Source organism: Hypomesus nipponensis, chromosome 17 (assembly GCF_054491055.1).
Source record: "Hypomesus nipponensis isolate SF chromosome 17, ASM5449105v1, whole genome shotgun sequence".
In the NCBI taxonomy this organism is placed as follows: Eukaryota; Metazoa; Chordata; class Actinopteri; order Osmeriformes; family Osmeridae; genus Hypomesus; species Hypomesus nipponensis.
Genome location: NC_140377.1, coordinates 18,929,802 through 18,954,157, shown reverse-complemented (window position 1 = coordinate 18,954,157; position 24,356 = coordinate 18,929,802). Strand labels below are relative to the sequence as shown.

Here is a 24,356-nt window from a genome sequence, read left to right as displayed (position 1 = left end):
AGGACTGCCCATGGTGGATGGGCGGAGCAGCAAGCATGCGCTGAGCTGGCAAAGTCTGGACTAGTCCGCTGCGCGCGAGAAGAGGGAGACACGGGCTGGCTCGGGTCGGGTGTGCAGTCTGCTCTCAGACGGACGCAGGGAGACCACCGTAACACTCACGTCTCCTCTAGGGCTCAGAAAAGGGAAAGACATTTCGAAAACGAAAGGACAACGCTGCTGTCTCCGACCGTGGGGAGTCGGCATCTGGAAAAGGCACCGAAGGAGAGAGACCACCACCCCGACCCCCCCCCCCCCCCCCCGCGCGACATCTCTGCTCTGCCCAGCGCACCCCTCCTACCCCCTGGAGAACGACCACCCATTGAAAACCCCACTTGACCAGCGTTGCCATTAAGCGATGCACTTCGTATCTGAGAATAATTTAAAGGCTTTAATTTGACGCGTCCCAGAACCAGTGGTCTTCGGTATACAGTCTCGGAGCATACAAGACTACGGATACAGTTTGGGGTGTTTACACTTTTGACGGGTTTGCTGGTGGCATGAATTTATCTCAATCTCTGGCAATTGACTTCAACGCGATACTACAGTATTTTTTTCGACAGTTTCTCGTAGAAAATGTTTATCTACATTTATTTGAGTGAATGTTTTTATTTTCGCATGTAGAATTTATATATATCGACAACGGTCTGCGAAGCGACCACCTTACTCGACACATCATATTTTATCGAGACGTGTCAGCTCAGTAATTTCTTTTCGATCGAAGACAACCAAAACAGAAGAATACAGTCCTCATTTTGGGATTTGTGTGCTAAAACACTGAACAGAAAGTTTGCACCGAAGAAGGAATAAGTGGAAGAGGCTATCTCGGCCATATCTACGGCGTTTTTCCTAAGGTAAGCCCGTGCCTCGAACTCCCATATCCCTCCCAGTATCGCTTGTGTGTCGGGTTTCACTGATGACATATAGGCGTTACATCATTTGGCAGTTCCCCTTTTGTCACTTGTGTTGACGTGCGCGTGTCTGTCTGTGTGGACGTCCAGGTAAAATCTTAAATGTTTCGGTTTCAAGCAGGACTGTGTGGACTGACCTATTTTTGTAAGTCCAGCGGTGGTCCCTCCGTGGTCCAAGGCAGACTGGATGCCGACTGGCATATCTGGGAAGGCCGTGCATGGCGTACGTGCCACGCCAGTGTCTGTACCGTTTACACAGACGTCGTGTCATTCCCCGTGTTAATATGAACGCGACCTTTTCCTTTAATTTTCATCCACCTTTTAAAAAATGTCCGAAAACGCCATACCAGAGCAGGCGTGTCAATCTGAGCAGGCAAGCCATGTTACCGGGTTAACGGACATGTCACTGGGGCATGAAATCAGACCGATGTGTTTCAGAATGAGTGCATGTGACATCAAGTGTTCTTGAATGAGTCTCATCTCTTGCTGTTAATCTCACACTTTGTTCATCTACCACAGTTGTCAACATTTTCATGGTCCCCGAATCACCAACTCAAAATGGCCAAACGGCTCAACTTTCATAAGGCTAAAACAAAACCACCTTTAACATTTCTCTCACCACACGGGTATGACAAACATCGGACGTTTTGATACCGCCTTTGTCTCGGGCGACGCCAACATGATTAAGCCTACTTCAAAGTTTCCCGAGGCCGAACGACGCAGGCACTGGGCGGCTGATGAGCAGCGTGGGTTGAGGTCTGGATAAAGAGCTATTTTCCTCCAATTAAGCAATTCCTCTGTCCCTCTGCCTAATTGTGTGCACATTAAGACAGGGGCTGAGGATGGAGGTCCAAGCTCATTGGCTGCCTCCATGGGCTCATTGTGCCAGACGATGCCAGGGGAAACTAGCCGGGCGCTGCCAAGGCAGCACTAACAAACCCTGGGAGAGAGAGCAGGGAACAGCGCTTGGTCATTAAAAAGCATAACAATACCAATATGGACGTACACTTTCTGGGGGGGGGGGGGGGGGGTTTGGACAGGCAGGATATTTCCACGGTTCGCAAGCGTGTGTGTGAGTGCGTGCGCGTGTTCGAAAGAAGTTGCTCAAACGCGCGCCGAAGTTCATGTGTGTCCACGTCTGCATGGAAGTCAGTGGCTTTGTGTCCGTGTTTGTATTTCAGCGACTGTGTGTGTGTGTGTGTGTGTGTGTGTGTGTGTGTGTCAAACAGACAGTCATATGAAAGTGGAGCAGGTCTGGCAGGGAGCCCACTGGAGTTCAGTCAAAGTATTTGGGGAAGAGGAACAGTGAGGAAGGCACAGGCTGTACTAAGCTGAACCACAGGAGGGGGGTGGGGGGGGGGGGGTGTGTGTGGAGAAGTTGGGACTTTGACTCTCCCTGGGACGGGCCCCTGCCATTTAATCCACAACCCGTCCCTGAACTGCAAGGGAATGGCGCAGTCCAGTTGCCGGCCACATCCATGCACCCCCCCCCCCCCCCCCCTGTTTATCCAATCAACCGATGAGCTTCTGCCAGCCCCACCAGTTCACCTGGGGGTCAACCTTCCTCATCTGACTGACTGGGCTGGGTCGAGGCCAGAGGCGGGGAACCTACCAGAGCTGTCACACGTTATTTAGGTAACGCACCTCTCGCTCGACTCCTACTGCAAACCTCGGCTCGGGGTGCGGACCAGATGTCCTGTAGCTCCAGCTGTGGAACCCCGCGGTGGCATTCGTTCCATTCTCACACATTCAGCGTGTGTGTGTGTGTGTGTGGGGGTGTGTGTGTGTCCACACAGCATTCTAGCCTATCGCTGTGTGCATACTCTGGTTCTGACTGCATGCCAGATGTGAGGAGTCGGACATCTGTGCGAAGAAACAGTTTTGCACACAGCGCCTCTCAGGTCGGACTGGGAACCACAGGGCAGGCACTCAGATCCTCGCCTGCTAGCCGCAACCTGAGCAGATGTACAATCACTCCTTATAAGGTCAAACACAGCACAAAACCAGGAAGTATGGAGACAAAAACAGGAGTTGGTAGGCCTGGTGTATTGTGCCTACTTCCAGGGGCACGAGTGGAAGGTGTGCTACCCGTGTACTCTCTGGGGTCTCACACACGCCATGGCGCACGCTTGTGATTCACGCCACGTGGGAAACTGCTGCATTGTGGGAATGACGGCACCACAACACTCCATCCCAAGTCCTGGGGAGGAACCACAAGCCAGTTGTGTGTGGAGGAAGCAAAGCATGATGGGTAGCGCTGTCCTCCGTTTCCCGAGCAGATCAGGCGTGAGGCTGGTAAAGGAAACTCTACAGGGGTGCTGTTACTACGATTACACAACAAGAGAGATTCAACCCGTGTCACACACATCGATATAATCTGAAACGATCCGATATCAAAACAAGCCTGTCGCAACTGCATGTTGGCAGCAGGGGTCAACGGAAAGGGTTTTGTTGAGCGGCACAGCCCATGCAGGGAATGAGCCAGAGCGTGTGCGAGTGTTTGAATTACGATCACGGTAGGGTTCCGTAGCTGGATGGGATTACGGTCAAGCTGAAAGGGAAGGCAACAGCAGGGGGTGGGGATTACCCCGGCCAGTGAATGGGGCCGCATGCAGCGGAGGCAAGGGCCTTTGCACACTTACACACACACACACAGAAACACACATATTTAAATCGGCCCCATGAGACGAACCACTTAACAATCTCTAGAGACAGATACCCGCATGATGGCATCGTTAGGGATCAGATGGCTGAGCGGTTAGGGAGTCAGACTACTAATCAGAAGGTTGTTGGTTCGATTCCCGGCTGTGCCAAATGACGTCGTATCCTTGGGCAAGGCACTTCACCCTACTTGCCTCGGGGGGATTGTCCCTGTACTTACTGTAAATCGCTCTGGATAAGAGCGTCTGCTAAATGACTAAATGTTAGCAAGTAGATTTTGCTCTCAGGGGAGTAACGCACTTTTCATAGTCAAACAGGGGCCATGCATCTGACTGAAAGGCTGTTATAAGTGTATCCATTCATTTGTTGCGTGGCGTTAGAAAACTGTGCTGTTGACCTTTGTCCAGGCGCGGGCCTGGAAGTGTGTTGCCAGAGACGAGGCAGAGGAGCATGATGACATGTGTTTGTTAGATGACTGTCCCTAGTGGGCCACCGTACTCCCTCTGGGAGGGAGGTAGAAATGGGATTGAGTTTCTAAAATGCTGTCCATGATGGGATTTCCAATCTCAGCTGCTAAATCCTTTTAAACGGAAGCGTGTGTGCACGCGTGCTTGCTCTTGTGTGCATATACAGTATTCTGTGCGGGTGTCTGTGTGCGTGGGAACATGCTGTGTGTGTGTGTGTGTGTATGTATGGATGCGCTCTCAAACCTCTCTGCCCTGCTTAACGATAATAAAGTAAACGGGCCCACCTGTTTCGACTGATAAAGATCACCAGAGGAAGGCAGCTCAGAGCAGACATTACTACGTGTTCCACCCACCCACCCACCCACCACTGCTGCTCCATGTGGCGACATACTGTAGTCATGTGGCCCCCAACCACCCCCACCCCACCCCACCCCCGTGACTCAACTCATGAGTATGTGTCACTGCCGGTTGGAGGGTGGGGGGCAGACTGCTTAACCTGCAGAGACATTGAGAGACACAGAGAGACAGAGAGAGACAGAGACACACAGAGAGAGAGACACAGAGAGACAAAGAGAGAGAGAGAAGCAGAACACAAAGGAAGAGAGAGGGATGGATGGAGAGACTGAGAGAGAGAGAGAGAGAGAGAGAGAGAGAGAGAGAGAGAGAGAGAGAGAGAGAGAGAGAGAGAGAGAGAGAGAGAGAGAGAGAGAGGGGCGAGGAGTGGGGCTGGACGACTGACTAGAATCCAGACGATCCTGACTCGCCAAGTTCCAAGTTCGAGGCAGAGCGCTGGTCGCTGGCCTCTCAGGCCACACATTCTTCTCCAGTTAAACTGTAACCATTACTCCCAACACAGCCAGGCCTGCTGTTTCCTCCTTGAACAGCCCATTCATGACCCGCAGGGTTGTTTAAGCCACCCCTTCCCAGGCGGCCAAACGCCCCCCCCCCCGCTCTGTCACCTGCATGGGTCGACCCAGATGAGAATAGGACATGGGCTCCCCGGGGTGGAACACACCACAGCACAGCAGAGGGGTCAGTTTCCTCTGCTGCGAGTCTGTAGGGCTGCATTTCCAAAATAAACACAGACAGCCCAGTAACTCACCCCTGTGGGCCCACCCCGCCCTGCTCTCTCTCTCTTCCTCCTTTCCCCTCTCTCCCTCTCCCGCTTTCCTCCCTTCCTTTCTCCTTTTTCTCGTCCCACTCCCTCTCCGCTCTGGGCTTCAGGCGTGAGAGAATTTCGGCTTTCAGAAAATTTCAAACAAAACGCAGGCCCCGTCTGGTTCTCAACGGGGGAAAGTTCCGGCGTTTGAAACAGGAAATTCTTGAAAGGAGCGAGCGAGAAAACGCAATTTAGCAACTAGAGAATTTTAGGGAGCCTTTAACTCGGTCCATTTTAGGTGGACTGTTTCATAGTACTTAATATTTAACTCCCAGTTGACAGAAAATGTGAAACTTGCCGGAGACTAGCAGATGTCCTGGAGCTGTGTAGTGAAGGCTCTGAGCGGTTCTCGTACAATATGTTGTGTGGCAGTTAAACTGGAGACACAGCTGGTTTGTATTATTATTTACTTACGTGGCCAACACTCCAGGCTCTCCAACATGGCCACAATACACAGCAGCAACACAATAAGCGAATACGACTGAGGCATGTACACGTTGGTTCCACTGTAAGGAAAGAGAGAGGGAGGAAAAACGGCTTAGGACTAACTGTTGAAGACTAAGGGGGAGTGGGAGGTGGGGCGGGCACAGGAAACCAGTAAGTGATTCACAGAGCAGGGGATGATGAGGTAGGAAAAAAGAAAAACAGAAAGATGGACGAAGGAGGAAGGCACAGAAAACGAGGCCTGCTCAAGTCCAGGCCTGGGCTGGTTTCTATGTCTGGGCATATCCTTCGCTGCGAGCAGTAGAAGTTATACTCTTCTCCCCTGTTACCCTCCCTCCTCCTCTCCTCCTCCTCCCCTACCTACCACCACCTACAGCAGGAACGCCATCCCTCTCTAGCGCTCTCCCTCCCTTTTCTGTCTCCTGCCTGCTTCCTGTGGCTCCCCAGGCTTCTAAAGCCCAGCCCGTGGACATTATATAAGACATTCCTCATCATATACATGCAGGGAGGCAAAACACACGTTGGTTTGGTCTGTAACTATTTACCCCGAGTGCCAAGCTGCGGAGATGTCGCCAGCTCTAATCGAAATCATATGTTCCACCACCGTTTTCCCCTCATGGGAGCACGAGAGAATTTACAGAAGAGATATGGAGAAAATCCACACATTTCTTCCATACGGTGGGAAATACCAGCCTGTTTTGGCCTCATTTTGATGTCTTAACACGCATGACATCACAGTTTTCGCAAACTCTGTAAGCTGTTTTGGTTTCGTCCAATCCCAAGGGTGGATTTCGTGCTCGCCGACCTTTCGTGACCGTCGAAAGTTATTGACCGGGACAAGCACTATCTTAAAGTGGCTGTTCGAGCATGCTCCACTGGCCGCGAGTGGCGTCTGAAGTTGGGTATCGATCGTGGACAGACAAGTGTGGGGGACCTGACGGTGACATCAAAGGTCATTCGTTGGACCCTCCACCAGCAGGTGTTCCCCTGGTGTTGCTGTTCATTGGGGAGAGGTCATTTGTCGATGAATTGGTTATGCCCAAAGAAAATCCGAGCATCTCGTCTTTCCAATCCGGCGCCTTGCCTGTGTTCCTGCTGTCTGCTGCCCGTTTGGAGGCGGTTCCTCGAAGAGCGCAGCACTTCTCATATCTTGTGTGGGACGGACGTGGGGCCTGTTGACGTTTTGAAGGTGTAGTTTAGTGCTCCACTTACGGCATTAGCCGCACGCCCCTCTCTCCGCTCTCTCTCTCTCGCTCTCTCTCTCTCTCTCTCTCTCTCTCTCTCTCTCTCTCTCTCTCTCTCTCTCTCTCTCTCTCTCTACCTCTCTCTCTCCCAGCTTTTTTTTTGCCTTGGTGGATAGAGAGACAGAGGATGAAAGCTTCCCAGCATAAAGCCTGTCGCTCTTTGTTAAACTAAGACAGAGAGAGAGAGGGTGTGGGGGGGTTGGGGGGGTGGGGGGTAGAGAGGGAGTGGGAGGGAGGGAGTGGGAGGGAGGGAGGGAGTGGGAGGGAGGGAGGGAGAGATAAAGGGGAAAGAAAAAAGGCTGTCATGTTGACCTTGTCGGGCTGCCAGGCTTTTGGTGTTGGCGGTGGGGGGCAGCAGGGGGGAGGCTGTGCTAAAAGAAAATAAGCGCCCCATATGGTGGGTGGGGGGGGGGTTAAGCTGTACTGTCCACATAGGGAGAAGCGAGACAAGCAGCTAGGTGCGTGTGTATGTGATGTGATGAGAGAGGCTGGAGGGCTGTATTGAAGGTAGACACAGCGATGGTCCCTTCCCCTCCACGTCGACCTTCTCACACGTACACAGGCAGGCGTGCGCGCGCGTCACCTCACTTTGTACGCTAATTGCTCGCTGCTGTTTTGCGTTTCTCCCTCTTCCTGTTTTCTTCCCTTCCCGATATACTGCCCCCTCCCTCTCTCACTCGCCCTCCCTCTCCCACTCTCTCTCTCACTCGCCCTCCCTCTCCCACTCTCTCTCTCTCTCTCACACGCAAACAAACACGCACACGCGCTTGTTGTCGGAGCTCCCGCCACACATCTGGCCCTGCGTGGCTCCAGCCCCCGGCTCAAGCGCTGCGTGGCTGCATCGCAGGTGTCGCCCCCAGCCCCACCCTCCAGCCCCACCCTCCAGCCCCACCCCCACCACCCCTCCACCCCCTCCAGGGACGGGGCGCGGCCCAGGAATTCCGAGGGGTCCAGCAAAATGGAGGCGTGAGGAGGGATGGAGGAAGGGAGGGATCAAGGATGCCTTTGCGTTGCCTACGCCGACCTTGACGTAGCTGACGGACAAGCACCCCCAACCTACCGCGCCGATACTCCTGACTACAGGAGCTCCCCCCCCTCACACCCCCACCCCCCCCTCCAAGGCGTTGTTGCCTGAAAGTGCTCGGGCCGGTATCGTGTTACCCTCTGCTTTTGAATACGTCTCCTCGCTTCCCATGAAGAGAGGACAAGAGTGTGTTGGGTGTGCTGCTCCTTTTGTGGAACTGGACAGGGTGTGTGTGTGTGTAGGTGAGAGATTTTATACGCGTGTGTGTGAGTGTTTATATGTGTGTGAGGGGGCTGGTTTCTCCGCCGTGTGGTGTCATAATATCCCCGTTCCAGGAAATGACTGAGACAGACCTGCCCCTCCCAAAGCTGGCTGCTGAAGAAGCGGACCTCAGGGCTCTGAACTGAACTGAACCCCCTGGGCACAGCCCGAGCGTGCGTGTGTTCCTCCTTACACATCCATGTGTGTGAGAAGGGTTGTGTGGCACCCCAGGGTTCCAAACCCATCATGCCTCATTCTGCCAGTGGGGAGGGGCGTCCACATCCCCACGGCAACCAGTGCTGAAATATAGCCGACCGGGGTCTCTCCTTCCCAGGCTCAGTTTCCACACGCTAGTCGCCCCCGGCAACCCTGCCAGCAGAGCTTACACTCACAAACACACACACTCACAAACACACACTCACGCACACTTACCCACTCCCCTCCTACCCGGTGGTTTTAAGTTGGCTCGGTGTTTGTTGGCAAGTCGTTTCACCGCTCTGAGAGATCTGGACCCAAGTCGAACGCGAACACACACTAGGGCCCCTGCTCCACCAGACAGCGAGAAGTTCCTCTGTAGTGTGGACTAGATGTTTCATCTGGAGTCAAGCCACAGACCTCCACAGAACGCAAAACAAATCTACCGAAGGTTTGGCTTCCGAGAACCTTCCAGAAGAATCTTTTTCAAGAACCTCAAGAAGGTTCTACTGTGGAGAGTTTCTTGTGTGTTCGGCTCAATTCAGAGTCTCCCGGCTGAATGATGTCACACCTTCGGGTACTGAAGAATCAGGCCCAGGCTTGCACACATGCACGATAACTTGGAGAAGCTTCTCTCTCTAACCCTCACCTGCGTTCCACAATTTAGCCACCAACAGAGAAGAAACACCCACTTGTGTGTGTGTGTGTGTGTGTGTGTGTGTGTTCGAACTCGTTTTTTAAGAGGCTAGGCAGGTGGCAGTTCCCCTGCATTCCTAAGATGACCTTGTATTAGTTTCTTCTACATAGCCTTCAGGGGAGGTCTGTTCCTGCAAAGCCAGGTCGGAGGTGTGAGTGGGTGTGTGTGTGTGGGGGGGGGGGGGGGGGAGGGGTTGTAGGTGTGTGTGTGTGTGTGTGTGTGTGTGTGTGAGAGACCAAGCCCTAACTTGCATGTTGTGTTTTGTGTGAGTCTATTTCCAGACTGGAATAATCCGTAGAAACTATGAAACTATTAAAACACAAACACAATCTCTCTATCCAACACACGGAACACTGAGTCTTGAATGGGTTTGTCAGAGTTGAGTCGAAAACAGATCAAGTGACTTCAGGTCACGAACACGTCAACAACAAGTTTGTCCCGAATGGAGAAGATTGTGACAGGAGTTAAAAACTTGTGCTGTAAAAAAGTAGCTGTTAAGGTTTTATCTCTCCCACCCACTGCTTGTGACAGATCCAGACTTTTTCCCCTCCCTCCCTCCCTCCCTCCCTCCCTCCCTCCCTCCCTCCCTCCCTCCCTCCCTCCCTCCCTCCCTCCCTCCCTCCCTCCCTCCCTCCCTCCCTCCCTCCCTCCCTCCCTCCCTCCCTCCCTCCCTCCCTCCCTCCCTCCCTCCGTGGTGGGGTAGAGTGGGGTGACGCCCCTACTTGGCCAGTGCTCTGCACAGTCTGTGATTGCAAGTCGGAGCCGAAGGATTGCATCACTGGCTGGTGGGAGAGAGGGAGAGAGAGAGAGAGAGAGAGAGAGAGAGAGAGAGGGAGAGAGGGAGGGAGGGAGGGAGGGAGGGAGGGAGGGAGGGAGGGAGGGAGGGAGGGAGGGAGGGAGGGAGGGAGGGAGGGAGGGAGGGAGGGAGGGAGGGAGGGAGGGAGGAAGAGGTGGGGGGAAAGCCAGGACGAGTGGACTGGGGTGGAAAGAGAGGTGGAGGTTTGGGTTGCGAACGGGGGAGGGAGAAAGGGAGTGACGAAGAAACGAGGGGGAGTTGGATGGATGGAGGAAAAGAGAGAGGGAGGGGAAGAAAGGTTGTGTGCAGCAGGGAAGGGGTGGGGGGAGAGGGGGGCAAACAGGGAGAGAGACTGAGTGAAAGAAGGAAATGCATTGACTTTAACCAGAGGGGGTAGACAGGAACAGAGAAAGGGAGAAAGAGAGAGAGAGAGAGCTGGTGGGAGGTCAGGGCAGACGGAGGTGCCCCCCCCCACACACACACACACCTGCACCCCCCCCCCCTGCTGTTTTCATTGGATGAACGCTGTGTGTGTGTGTATGTGTGTGCATTGTGGGTCTGGCGTGTGTTGTGAAATGTATCGCGTTATTGCGAGATTGCTCAGCCTTCTTCAAAGCCCGCACCACCATTAGCTCAAGGGTCTGTTAGCATGAGCCCGCCACTGATTCTAGCTCGCCCACTCTAGAGCCACCACCACTGAGCTCTCTCCACGGGGGGGCTGCGAGGACAGGAAGTGGGCATTCTTGGTGGGAGTTTCCATTTGAGAACCGTTTTTTCCAAACAAACCTCAACTTTTAGTTAGATGAAGTCGTCCATTTATTTTGATTGGGGAATGTAGCTGTTGCACTCGAACTCGCCGTTCACGCATGCACACACACATACACGCGTCACGTACTAACTATGAAGCTGCCTAATAAAGTGTTTGCGGCTTGGGAGAACTTTCCGACGCCGATGCCAGTAGGCCCTGCTACCTCCTGCCCTCCCTGTCTCTGTCTCCCCCCCCCCCCCCCTCCCTCCCTCCCTCCCTCCCTCCCTCCCTTCCCTTCCCTTCCCTCCCTCCCTCCCTCCCTCCCTCCCTCCCTCCCTCCCTCCCTCCCTCCCTCCCTCCCTCCCTCCCTCCCTCCCCCCTCCCCCCTCCCTCCCCCCTCCCTCCCTCCCTCCCTCCCTCCCTCCCTCCCTCCCTCCCTCCCTCCCTCCCTCCCTCCCTCCCTCCCTCCCTCCCTCCCTCCCCCCTCCCTCCACCTATCATTCACTCTGATATTGATGTGTAGTCCCTTCAGTCAGTCCAGTCAGGTCAGGTTAAGTCATGCTGCGCCGTTATCTAACCCTAAACCTTGACTGACCCCCCTCCCCTCCTGACCACCTTTCCTCTCTATCTCCCTCCGAAAATCTGCTGTGTCTCAGTATTCTGGCCGGGGGCCATTGGTAGCACACAGAGTGGCTTCCTGTTACACTCTCCTTCCCTCTCCCACCCTCCGTCCTTCCTTTCTCTCCCTTTCTTCTCCCTCTTTATCCATCTCTTTCTCTCTGGCGGTCTTTCTCTCTCAGTCTGTACTTTTTTCTCTCTCTCTCTCTCTCTCTCTGTCTCTCTCTCTCTCTCTCTCTCTCTCTCTCTCTCTCTCTCTCTCTCTCTCTTTCTCTCTCTCTGTCTCTCTCTCTCTTTCTCTGTCTCTCTTTCTGTCTCTCTCTCTCTCTCTCTCTCTCTGTCTCTCTGTCTCTCTCTCTCTCTCTCTCCCTCTCTCCTTCCTGTAGACAGGTGTCCATCGCAGGCCGTACCCTCCTAGAGTATCTTTCTCTTTGTCTTCCCCATGGCGTGCCGTGTTGTTGTGTAATACCTGCTATGCAACCCTGCAGAGTTCCAGTAATGAAAGAAGACTGGAGAAAGAAAAGAAAGAAAGAAAGAAAGAAAGAGGAAGAGAAAGAAAAAAAGACCCCAAAAAGAAAAAGAAGCATAAAGCATTTTGCATTTGTGTGTGTGCATGACAGGAAGAGAGAGAGAGAAGGGGAAAGAGAGTCAGAGAGAGAGGTTCAGAGAGGGGCAGAGTCCCAGGTGGGTTTAGGACACAGTGACGTGCAAGCAGGGTCAGTCCTGTGCAAGGGGAGGAGGGGGGAGACAGGGAGGAGGATGTGAAAGAGAGAAGAAGGGATGCTCTATAATGATTGAGGGAAAGAGAGAGAGAGAGAGTTGGGAGTATATAGGACAGGAGAGAGACAGGAGCAAGTGAGAGATAAGGAGAGAGAGAGGGAGAGGGAGAGGGAGAGGGAGAGGGAGAGGGAGAGAGAGAGAGAGAGAGAGAGAGAGAGAGAGAGAGAGAGAGAGAGAGAGAGAGAGAGAGAGAGAGAGAGAGAGAGAGAAAATGGGGGTAGAGGCCCAGTAGAGGATGAGTGGAAACTGAGGTTTCCTGTCTGAGGAGGAGGTGGCTGGCCGAGGAGGAAAAAATGTGTCCACTCTGTGTGTGAGAGAGAGAGAGAGAGAGAGAGACAGAGAGAGAGAGAGACAGAGACAGAGAGAGACAGAGACAGAGAGAGAGCGTACTGACGGGTCCACTAAGAGGGAGGAGGGTTGGGTGTGTGTCTGTCAGGGGAGGTTGGGTTAGAACTCTTGCCCCAAGGAACGACAGAGAAGAAAGGGAGTGAGAGAAGGAGAAAAGGGTGGAGTCAAAACAAGTAACGTTAATTACCAATGAGGACCCCTCCCAAACCATTTTGGCCCAGCAGCGGAATGATCCTCATGTCAAAGGTCAACCTTGGCTCCCCACCCTTTAGTACAGCTCCTCACCCCAGGCTGCTTGTCTCCAGCACCTGGCGTTGCAGACGGAACATGCCAGAACACCACCCCAACTGGCAGCGACCCCAGCTGCCATACCGAAGCTCACAACGTTACTCAAATCGGCTCTGACAACGCTGCTCGCTTGTTACTGTGGCCAAGTTGCTGTGGCACGTGATGTCAGTGATAGGTAGATTTTTCCTTGTTTGTTTCAGGTTTGAGGATGTGTAGTGTGTGTGTGTGTGTGTGTGTGAGTGTGTGTGAGTGTGTGTGTGAGGCAAGGAGCTCCAGGGAAATAGCCCTCCTGCAGCTCACCTCCCCGGCTCACAGCAGGAGGGGGATTCAGTTACAGACAGTCTTAGAGGGGGTCACACACACACGCACGCACGCTCACACACACTGTTACGTAATTCTCTTCTGATGCCCTGTCGCGCTAATAATCAGTTGTAATCTACGTCGAATAGAGCAGAGAGTAGAATTGAATCAATGATCAAATCTGGCTAAAACTGATATGTGATCCAGAGAAGAGATATGCTCTGATTAGAGCAGAGGTCATGGGGGTTACGGCAGGGTCAGAGGGCAAAAGTTATCCATGTGACCCCCCCCCCCCCCCCGCCCTGGGACAATGGAGGTGTTGAAATACATACCCTCAATCTGACCTGCATGCTGGAACCCTTCGCTCTACACACACACACACACACACACACTCTGCCCTGCCTCAGCCTCAGTCTGGCCTCAGGTCCCACTTCATCTCCCAAAAGGAAGTGGGTGGTTGAGGGACTTCCTCTTCAGGAAGGGGGAGGGAAGGGGAGGGAGGGAGGGGGACAGGAACAGGGTAGCTGGTCCTCTGGGGGAGGGAGGGAGGGATGACGATGAGGGGTCCAGGCAGAGGAGACACAGACGTCTCATTCAGCTCCAGTTCTCCCTCTCCCTGCAGCCCCCCTCCCTCCCTTTCTCTCTCGCTCCTCCCTTTCTCTCCCCCTCTCTCTCCCCCCTCTGTCTCCCCCTCCCCCTCTCTCTCTCCCCCTCTCCCCCTCTCCCCCTCTCCCCCTCTCCCTCCCTCCCTCCCTCCCTCCCTCCCTCCCTCCCTCCCTCCCTCCCTCCCTCCTTCCCTCTCCCTCTCCCTCTCTCTGTCTCTGTCTCTGTCTCTCTGTCTCTCTCTCTCTCCTCCCTCTCTCTCAGCTGCAACAACCCTTGTTTACACTGGTGGTGGGGAGGGGAGTGAGAGTGAGTGAGAGGGGAACGAGAGGGGAGAGAGGGTGGGGGCTGTCGTTGGGGGCGGGAGAGGGGGGGGGGCGGCACACAATGCCGCCTTTGAAAGCGCCGTGGACCCCGCGGCCGGAGAGAGGGGGGGGGGGGGCTCCACAGGGGGCCTCAGCAAGACTTCACAACCCCCACCCCTTCACCCCCCTCCCACCCCTCCACACACACACACACACACACCTTGGTTGGTCAGCTAGGGGAGAGAGGGCACTGGAGGGCCCTCTCGGTGAACTAGAATGAACACACACAGTGTGTTTCAGCCAAGGACTAAGGCATAACCATAAGGGTAGTCTGAGGTGAGTCCCTCCACACACTCACTCCAGCAAGATCCATTTACTGTAGGGCTGATTCAGTTCAGCGAGTGGCTGATTCATTTACTGTAGAATTGATTCAGCGTAGGACTGATTCAGTTCACCGGGTGACTGATTTATTTACTGCGGGCCTGATTCAGTTTAGCGGGTGAATGATCCATTAACTGTCGGACTGATTCAGTTAGGGACTGATTCGACTCACTGACCTGACAGGTGTGTGAGTGGAAGAGAGGACCAGACCCTCTCCACCAGGGCTCGACGACGGCGTCCACCTGCAGCCCACAGTCCTGGGCCACGATGCGATCGATGACGGGGAGGAGATCTGCTGCTCTCCATACACCCGCTAAAACCCCTGCTCGCTGCACAGAGAAGCACAGGGAATCCTGCTCCCTTAGGGACAAAACTGATGGGAGGGGGGGGGGTAGGAAGATAAGGGGGGGATGGGGCACGTGATGGGCTGTGGTGGAGAGACGGATAGGAGAGAGGAGGAAAGGAGAGATGGTTGGGATGCGAGCGTGTTCCACACGCTCCCTAATTGTGTCTCTTTTCTTTGCGCGTGTGTTTCGACAGCTAATGGGAGTTAGCATTATATGCTAATAGTACCACAGAACTACATTAGCTGTTCTAAACCTTACTCTTCATTTTTTTTTTTTTTTCGTGCAATGCACACAGTGAACGATTCAGTACGGAACGGACGATAGTGACATCATAACCAGGAAATACAGGCCGTTTCTTGACTCGGACTGCCGGAATACTGTTAGACCTGCACACTTCTGATCCACAGTCTGCTGTCCCTTTAAGTGTGCGTACGCACGTGCATAATTTGTACACACGCTTCGTAAATACAGACGTGGGGGTGTGGATCCAGGATGACCTCACCGTACAGTGGCCGAACAAGTACTGTAAATCAGGGTTGTTGGAGGACACTCCATTAGGTAACAGAAACCCAGCAATCATTAACTCAAAGTCTTATCCAATGCTATCCAGTATCTCCAGTGTGCACCTGGTCGTTGCAGAGTGCTAGATCAGATCGTTCCAAGGGACGCCTGCTGAACACTGAGCCAATAGGACGGGAGGGGAGGAGTGGTTATGTGCCATGGAGGTAGATGATAGGACCGCGGACTGTAGGGGGAGGGGGGAGGAGAGGAGTGGTTATGTGCCATGGAGGTAGATGATAGGACCGCGGACTGTAGGGGGAGGGGGGAGGGGAGGAGTGGTTATGTGCCATGGAGGTAGATGATAGGACCGCAGACTGTAGGGGGAGGGGCGGGAGGAGTGGTTATGTGCCATGGAGGTAGATGATAGGACCGCGGACTGTAGGGGGAGGGGGGGGGACGGGGGGTGGCACCGTCCTTGGAGGGATAGGTTCACCTGTGTGACCTTGTGTCTGCATGACTCTGGTTTTTTGACCGGTAAATAGAGAGAGAGAGAGAGAGAGAGAGAGAGAGAGGGAGGGAGGAAGGGAGGGGGGGAGAGGGAGAGAGACATTGTTAGAGGTTTACACGCCTAAAGATGAACTATTCAGGAGTTTTGGAGTGGAGCATGGGTCACGCGGACCTTTGCGGTGTGTGTGCATTTTGGCCCAGGCCGATCCCCGAGGTCAAATTGCCGTGCGTACTTGCCGTCAGTGCTCTTTCCCCGTGTGTGCGCGTGCGTGTGCCAACCCCATATCTCAGGCACATCAGGCCTCCCTTGGAGTGTTGGGTAGGTGGGAGGATGAACTCGGTGACCCCCCCCCCCCTCATCTCCTCCCCCCCTCTCCCTCCCCCACGCCACCCAGACACAGTCCCCCCTCATGTGGCCCCCAGCCAACAGCTCTCAAAGACCCCCATTCAGTACTGCCATGGCCCTGTGTGTGTGTGTGTGTGTGTGTGTGTGTGTGTGAACATGTATGTGTCTGTTTGAGAGAGAGCTGAGAAGACAAGACAGAGAAAGAGAGAGGGGGGGGCACTAGAGAGGAAGAGAGGGGAGGGAGTTTGTGGAAATGAGAGTAATTAGTTGTGTGTGTGTGACTGTGTGTGTGTGTACGGCGCGTGCTGTAGTGAACAGTGAACTATGTATTTGTGAGTGTTGTGGGGCAGAATATAGGTCCCGGAGAGAGGGAGATAAAGAGAGAGAGAGAGATTGAAAGAGTGAGAGAAAGAGGGAAAGAGAGAGAGAGAGAGATTGAAAGAGAGAGAGAAAGAGGGAAAGAGAGAGAGAGAGAGAGAGAGAGAGAGATTGAAAGAGAGAGAGAGATAGAGAGAGAGAGAGAGAGAGAGAGAAAGAAAGAGAGAGATTGAAAGAGAGAGAGAGAGAGAGAGAGAGAGAGAGAGAGAGAGAGAGAGAGAGAGAGAGAGAGAGAGAGAGAGAGAGCTTTGAGAACCCGTGTCCCTAGTGAACTCGGTGAGAGGCTGTCACAGGGGTCAGGCGAGTGTTGAGTGGAGAACTGGGCTGTAAATCTCTTCTGCTGCACCAGCATATGAGGTCCTTGTGTGTGTGTGTGTGTGTGTGTGTATGCATATAAGAGTGTGTGTGTCTATGTGTGTGAGTGTGTGTGTGTTTTTATGTGTGGGTGTGCGAGCACTCCCAACTTCTTTTCGTGTGCTTTTCGAGTTTGTGCACACACACTCAGCTCTCTCTCCAACACACACATACATCTCCCCGGGAGATGTGTGTGTACGTGTGTATGTGTGTGTACGTGTGTGGTAGTTGTGACTAAAAGACCACCATGCAACATCATGTGTATGTATCCCACGGAAGAATAGAAAGCAAGCCAGGAAGACGGTCAAATAATAACCTCCCTCCGGCTGGTTTGGAGTTTGCAGTGTAGTTCACTCGAAAACGAGTTTGACTTTTATGAGACAAGTACACCCCATCTCAGAAAGGGCCTGGTCTGAAGAGACTTCCCATGGAGACCAGAAGACATTCTGCTGTCTGGACAGACTGACACTCTGTAGTGGAGGTGTAAGATTTCTGGTTCACTCCGAGGGCGGTGTGTGTGTGTGTGTACTGTAGGTGTGTGTGTGTATCCAGGAGTAGTGCTAGCCGGTGCAGCTGGGGCCAGCAGTGTTTAGTGTGTCGGTCCAGAGCTGTAGGGGTCAGTGTGCCTAGAGGACATCAGAGGGGTAGGAGGGGGGCAGCTAGGCTGGGGGGGGCAGGCAGTGGGACGGTGGGGTCCGGAGGGTTGGAAGGTGCTGACTGGAGGGAATGGGGGGGGGGGGGGGCGGCTACGGAGGCCAGTGGCCACAGGGGATGGGGGTGGGGGGTAGGGAGGGCGTGGTGAGGGGGGGGGGGGGGGTCAGGGTGACCATCTGGATTGGATTGTAAACATTCCTCTGGTAGAGTGTGTGAGCAAAGGTCAGCTGTGGGAGAGGGGTGTGTGTGTGTGTGTGTGTGTTTGTCCGAGATAGTGTGCGTGCGCTTCGGTGTGTGTTTATTTTGCCGCAGTATTTGGTACCAAGACGAGGGTGTGTTTGCCAGTTTTGTTGCTGGTTGAGTTAGTGGTGTGCATATGTACAAAGACAGTGGACTTCTGGAATGTTCCTGTGACATTCCAGTGCAACATTCATGTGGTTGGGAAAAAGGAAACTGCAGGCTGAAGCACTCGCTACGCTCCCTGTCACAGTTTCAGTTTTTCACTACATCTATCATTTATGTATTCTTTCTCTCTCCTTCCTATGGTTCGATTTCATGATTTCCGTGTATTCCTTGAAGGTTCAGGTTGGTTTAGGTGCAGTTCAATGGGCGTGTGTGAAGCCCTCTGTGATGATGCTCCTATACAAACAGATTTGATTAGTTCATTTATAATAATCAGGTAAGGGAATGGACCCGCCCGCCGAAGCGGACGATTGGCTGAAAGTCTAACTCCGTCCCTCTTCTGACTGTCCGGTGCAGGTGAGGGTCCGTGGGCCGCAGCGATGCTGTCCCTGGACGAGCCCCTGGACCTCAAGCTCCCTCGGAGGGGGAGCGGGCGGGACAGGGGGGCGCGGACCCCGCCCCTCTCCCCGCTGCACGCCAAGCGAGCGCGGCAGCTGCGCATGGCGGAGGACGGCACCGCCGTCATCGTCCCCGCCTCCCCGGCCTCCCCACACACAGGTGGGTGCGGTTGCTCGGAAACACACACACACTGACACACACACACACACTGACACACACACACACACTGACACACACACACACACTGACACACACTGACACACACACACACACTGACACACACACACACACTGACACACACTGACACACACACACACACTGACACACACACACACACTGACACACACTGACACACACACACACACTGACACACACTGACACACACACACACACTGACACACACACACACACTGACACACACACACACACTGACACACACTGACACACACACACACACTGACACACACACACACACTGACACACACACACACGTGCTGTGTGCATTTCTGGACCACCCCCCTCCCCCCCCAAAGGGTAGTTAAACAAGCCCATTTGAGTCTTGATCACCTCCATAAATAATCCACAAGATGTTCTGCCCCATCCCCCCTCTCGACATCTGCATCCATGCCTCTCCATGACCCCCCTCACTCAAGGGGATGGTAACTGCCTGGTAACTAACCTGCAGGAACCAGCCTCCACTGACACACACACACACGATATCCTACCAGAGGCATCCTCCACAGGTGCAAGGTGTCTCTGGATATCAGATCCCACCGAGGTCAGAGGTCATCTGACCAGGTGTGTGTGTGTGTGTCCCTCCCCCTCCGACAGGTGCGGCGGTGGTCCCCCAGGAGAGAACCGAGACCCCCACTCCCCCCGCCGTCGACCTCAGCATGTCCCCCTCCTCCCGCCACGCCCCCAGCTCCCCTGAGATGGCCAACGGGGTCTCCCACATCTTCTCAGGGGTGAGTGGGTTCATACACACACACACACATGCGCTCGCTAACTCGTTTACCAGTCAGACAGTGGTTCTCAGTTGGCATTCTGGGTTCAGTTTGGTCTGTAAGCACACGCATGCCTGTTAGCCTCCGAGCTAGCTTCCTAGCATCTTGGGCCTGTGACAGCCCTGTTCGGGCAGATTGGGAACATTAGGTGGGTTTGAAACACATTATAGGGACACATTAAGGACACAGGGCCTCTGTTTAGAAGGCTGTTACTTTATGCAGAGAGGAACGGGGGCCACGCGGGAGTGGGGGGGGGGGGGGGGTGCTATACTCCTATCAAACACCTCTTGTGTCCCACACAACAAGTGCCTCTCTCTCTGTCAAGCTTGTGTGTGCGTGCGTGTGTGTCGTGTGTAATCGGATTTACAGCGAGGTACAGCCACGCAGACCTCACGCCGCTTAATTCAATTCCCTCCCAATCGAATTGAGCCCCCCCTGGCCGTGGCCATTGAGTCTGCTGGCCCTCCTCAGACGCCCCGGCTGGCACACCACAGACAGACAAATCCCTCACACACACACACACACACACACACACGCACGCACACACTCTCACACATACACACACACACACTCTCTCTCTCTCACACACACACACACGTACACACACACACACACACTCACAGTGACTCACAAAGCTGCTCACACACACACACACACACGCACGCACACACTCTCACACATACACACACACACTCTCTCTCACACACACACACGTACACACACACACACACTCACAGTGACTCACAAAGCTGCTCACACACACACACACACACGCACACACTCTCACACATACACACACACACTCTCTCTCACACACACACGTACACACACACACACACTCACAGTGACTCACAAAGCTGCTCACACACACACACACATTTTGATGAATACAACAGCACAGCTGACGACTGGGAATTGGCCTCATTTTATGAGATTGGTCACACACATTTCGGACATAGCTGGAGTGTGTAAGACAGCCACAGGATTGTGGTGCATTTGCAGTCACCACCCCTCCTGACTCCTCCTGCCCCCCCCCACCCCCCACCCCCCGCCCCAGGCCCCCTCGTCCTCCCTCTCGGAGGAGAACAGTGTCCTGAAGGGATCCGCGGTGATAGCAGCCTCTGTCCACCCTCCCTCTCCTCAGGAACTCTCGAGTGTCTCTCTGAGCACGGAAATAGCGCAGAGCTCCCTCTTTGTCCGTGTGTGTGTGTGTGTGTGTGTGTGTGTGTGTGTGTGTGTGTGTGTGTGTGTGTGTGTGTGTGGCCACATCAATGCCTGCTGCGTTCCCAACTCATTGGTATCGTGCCTTCTCGCCTTTTCTTGTTAGCACTAATGGGCCACTGTGTGGAGCGTGTGTGTGTGTGTATGGAGTGTGTGTGTGTGTAATATATGCTACATGAGACTCTGCCCCTGTACTACAGAGGCCAGCTGGGAACCTTAGAGAGCCCCGCCAGGGGGTTGGGGGAAGAGGTTTTGTGTCGCACAGCAGGTGTAGACAGCATAAAAGACAGTGTACAAATATCTAGGGTCCTCCAGTCCAGTTTAGGAAAACCTCGTATTTAGACAATGTTATCTTACATTTACATTACATTTAGTCATTTAGCAGACGCTGTTATCCAGAGCGACTTACAGTAAGTACAGGGACATTTTCCCCGAGGCAAGTAGGGTGAAGTGCCTTGCCCAAGGACACAACATAATTTGGCACAGCCGGTAATTGAACCCACAACCCTCTAATAGCCTGACTCTCGCTCAGCCATTTGACCTCAAAACCTAAAAAAACACATTGCTAGCAGTCAAGATACAAGATGTGTTTGGTTGTGTTTGTGCTTTGCTGGATCCAACCTTCATCTCTCCGTCTTCGTCCGGCCGTTCCTCCTCCAGGAATCTCACATCCGCTACGTTGAGGGAGGGGCCTCCTCGCAGGCCTTTCAGTTCTTCGTTCCGATTGGTGGCGGGACGGGGCTCCACCTGCCGTCCTCCATGTTCATTGGCCAGCCCAGTGACAAGCGGGCCTCTCCCGATCTCTCAGCAGACGAACAGCTGGCCTGTCACTGGAAGAAGGTGAGAGACAGGAAGTGATGCGGAGTGAGAGGAAATGGGTGATTGCCTTGGTTTTCAACCGTGTCTTGTAAAATCGACAACATAGATGCTAACCCTTTCCTTCACCCCACCCCCTCTCTCTCACACACTCTCTGTAACTTTCAATCTCTCTCTCTCTCTCTCTCTCTCTCTCACTCTTTCTATGTCTCTCTCTCACTCTCTGTAACTTTCTATCTCTGACTCTCTTTCTCTATCTCTCTCTCTCTCTCTCTCCCTCCCTCACTCTCGCTATCTCCCACTCTATCTCTATGTCTCTCCCTCACTCTCTCTGTTTCTCTCTCTCCCAGTGCCATCTCCTCTTTGACTCGTTGCAGGACCTGGTGGACCACGTCAACGACTTCCACGTCAAGCCTGAAAAGGATTCTGGGTACTGTTGCCACTGGCAGGGCTGCGCACGTAAGGGGAGGGGCTTCAACGCCAGGTGAGACCAGTCCAGGTACTTGGGATTATGTGTGCGTGTGCGTGAGTAATAGGGAAAGAAAGAGCTATTTCAATCTGTGGTGTGTGTATGCATGAGATATTGCGAGAGAGAAAGATAATTAACTCTGGGTGTGTGCGTGCGTGTGTGTGTGTGTGTGTGTGTGTATGTGTGTGTGTGTGTGAGAGAGATTTAGCAAAAGAGAAAGTGGTAGCTAATGGTGTGTGTGTTCCCCCGTAGGTACAAGATGCTGATCCACATCCGCACACACACCAATGAGAAGCCCCACCGATGTCCGATCTGCAACAAGAGCTTCTCACGCCTGGAAAACCTCAAGATACACAACCGCTCACACACAGGTCGGCAGGACGGTCTGTCTGCCTGTCTGCCTGTCTGCCTGTCTGTCTGCCTGTCTGTCTGCCTGTCTGTCTGTCTGTCTGTCTGTCTGTCTGTCTGTCTGTCTGTCTGTCTGTCTGTCTGTCTGTCTGTCTATCTATCTATCTGTCTGTCTGTCTGTCTGTCTGTCTGTCTGCCTGTCTGCCTGTTTGTCTGTCTGCCTGTCTGCCTGTATGTCTGTCTATTTGTTTGTTTGTTTGCCTGCCTGCCTGCCTGCCTGCCTGCCTGTCTGTCTGTCTGTCTGTCTGTCTGCCTGTTTGTCTGTCACCCCTGCTGCCCATGATGCTGTCCATCTGTCTGTCTGTCTGTCTGTCCATCCACCCACCCACCCATCAATCAATCTGTGCATCAATTCACATACATATACATACACACAAACATACATTCATACACACACATGCATACATTATCTACAAGGGGGCTAGATGCCTGAGCGGTTAGGCAGTCAGGAAATTAATCAGAAGGTTGCCGGTTTAATTCCCGGCCGTGCAAAAAGACGTTGTGTCCTTGAGCAAGACACTCCACCCTACTTGCCTTGGGGATCGCTCTGGATAAGAGCGTCTGCTAAATTAGTGTAAATGTACATTGGAGGAAGTGTTTACACTCATGCATTCACAAACACATAGGTCCAACATTTAACCCCCTTCTTCCCGTGTCTCCGCTCTCCAGGGGAGAAGCCCTACATCTGTCCGTACGAGGGCTGCAGCAAGCGCTACTCCAACTCGAGCGACCGCTTCAAGCACACGCGCACGCACTACGTGGACAAGCCCTACTACTGCAAGATGGCTGGCTGCCTGAAGCGCTACACGGATCCCAGCTCCCTCCGCAAGCACATCAAGGCCCACGGCCACTTTGTGGCCCAGGAGCAGGGCTCCCCGGGTGGGGTGGGCTCCCTGCTCAAGGGGGGTCCCATGGGGGCTCTGCTTGGGGGCGGGGGAGGGAAGGAGTCCGAGCTGTCCTACGTGAGCGGTGCTCACATCATCATCCCGGGAGCGGCCGCCGCCCTCCTGGGGGGCCACGGGCTCCAGGGCCTGGGCGGGGGCTCCCTCGGGGGCTCCCTGTCCCCCCTCAGCCCCCCCAGGCCCCTGGACCTCAGCACGCTGGGCTGCCCCAGCTCCCCACCGGCCGGCCTGGGAGGCTCCACTTCCGTCCTCTCCTTCGGCGGCTCCTCCCTGGGTCTGGCCAAGTCCTCCTTGCTCTCCCCGGCCTTCCCCTCTGCCGCCCTGGGCCTGCCCATGGTGCCCCTGCTGGGGTCCCAGAGCGAGCGGCACCGCCACTACCACCACCACCACCACCACGCCAAGGGGAAGGGGGGGCGAGGCGGGGGCGAGGAAGACCTTCCCCGGGGGATTTTGAACCTCTCCGCCACAGGGGCCCCCCATGACCCTCTGTCCTGGGTGGTCATCCCTCCTGGCACAGTGGTGCTGAAGCCAGCTGTGGTCAACTGACACACACACACACATTCCAGAGGAGCTCAGGGGTGGGGGGTGGGTCGCCAACGGGGGAGGGCAGGGGTCGAAGGTGAGGGGTCAGCCAGATCGATTATAAACAGGCCACGCATTTCTGAGAGGAGCTGAGGAAAAAAGGTAGAACGTTGGAAAAGAAAAAGACACTTATCAGCCAATCAAACTAAAGTGGCTCGTATAATTTTGGAGGAAACACAAACTTAAGGCAAGCTTGAAGAATCCCTTTTATGTAGAACATTTGTGGACCAACAGCTCTTTTTAGAAATATATTCCGGTTGTTTATAAAATGCACCAATGACCCTCTCAGCCTATCTTCGACGTTTTTACCTTTATTTGACTTCCTCATTCCAACCGTCTATGTGGACAGTGTCCACAAGCTAAAACACCCGAGGCTCGAGGCTCTGAGTTCTTGCTAAAGCCCTTTTTCGCAATTGTGTATTTATAAAAGACTGTGTCCTCATTCTAACATCGTGCTCTGTTGCTTAGCAGTGGGATAGACACACCAAGGAACTAGCTAACGACGCACCCACGGCTAGGCTAACACCAGCACGCGCTAACTTCCTCGCTACTTTTAGGCTGTCAGCCTGTTTACTGACAGCGCGCTGTGAACAATTTTCGGACGAACTCGCTCCGTTGGAGCGAGTGAAGTCACTCGGCTTAGTCTGGCCGCACCTCGCCACTCGTGACAGTAGGGCGGCGCTGTTGAGCAACATATGCCGGGCAGTGTGCCATTCGGAACGACCTCTTCTTCATGGGGGACATTAGCAAACAGCACTGTTAGTGTACCTGGAACTTCACGACTGCTGCTAACCTCCCCG

At 53.9% G+C, this 24,356-nt stretch overlaps 1 protein-coding gene across 1 annotated transcript; it reads left to right on the top strand.

The window, feature by feature from the left end:
• Nucleotides 1-314: 314 nt before the first annotated feature.
• On the top strand, nucleotides 315-23,539 carry glis2b (GLIS family zinc finger 2b). The gene is made up of 7 exons (XM_084676643.1): nucleotides 315-890; nucleotides 18,113-18,313; nucleotides 18,986-19,119; nucleotides 21,040-21,219; nucleotides 21,546-21,679; nucleotides 21,917-22,035; nucleotides 22,742-23,539. The coding sequence occupies exons 2-7, from the start codon at nucleotides 18,136-18,138 to the stop codon at nucleotides 23,518-23,520; spliced, it is 1,524 nt and encodes a 507-aa protein (XP_084532769.1). The 5' UTR covers nucleotides 315-890; nucleotides 18,113-18,135; the 3' UTR covers nucleotides 23,521-23,539.
• The last annotated feature ends 817 nt before the right edge of the window (nucleotides 23,540-24,356 follow it).

Coding starts and splice junctions, on each gene's coding strand:
- glis2b (XM_084676643.1), top strand. CDS start 18,136: ATGCTGTCCCTGGACGAGCCCCTGGACCTCAAGCTCCCTCGGAGGGGG. Junction 19,120..21,039: donor TCTCCCACATCTTCTCAGGG/GTGAGTGGGTTC, acceptor TTCCTCCTCCAG/GAATCTCACATCCGCTACGT. Junction 21,220..21,545: donor TGGCCTGTCACTGGAAGAAG/GTGAGAGACAGG, acceptor TCTCTCTCCCAG/TGCCATCTCCTCTTTGACTC.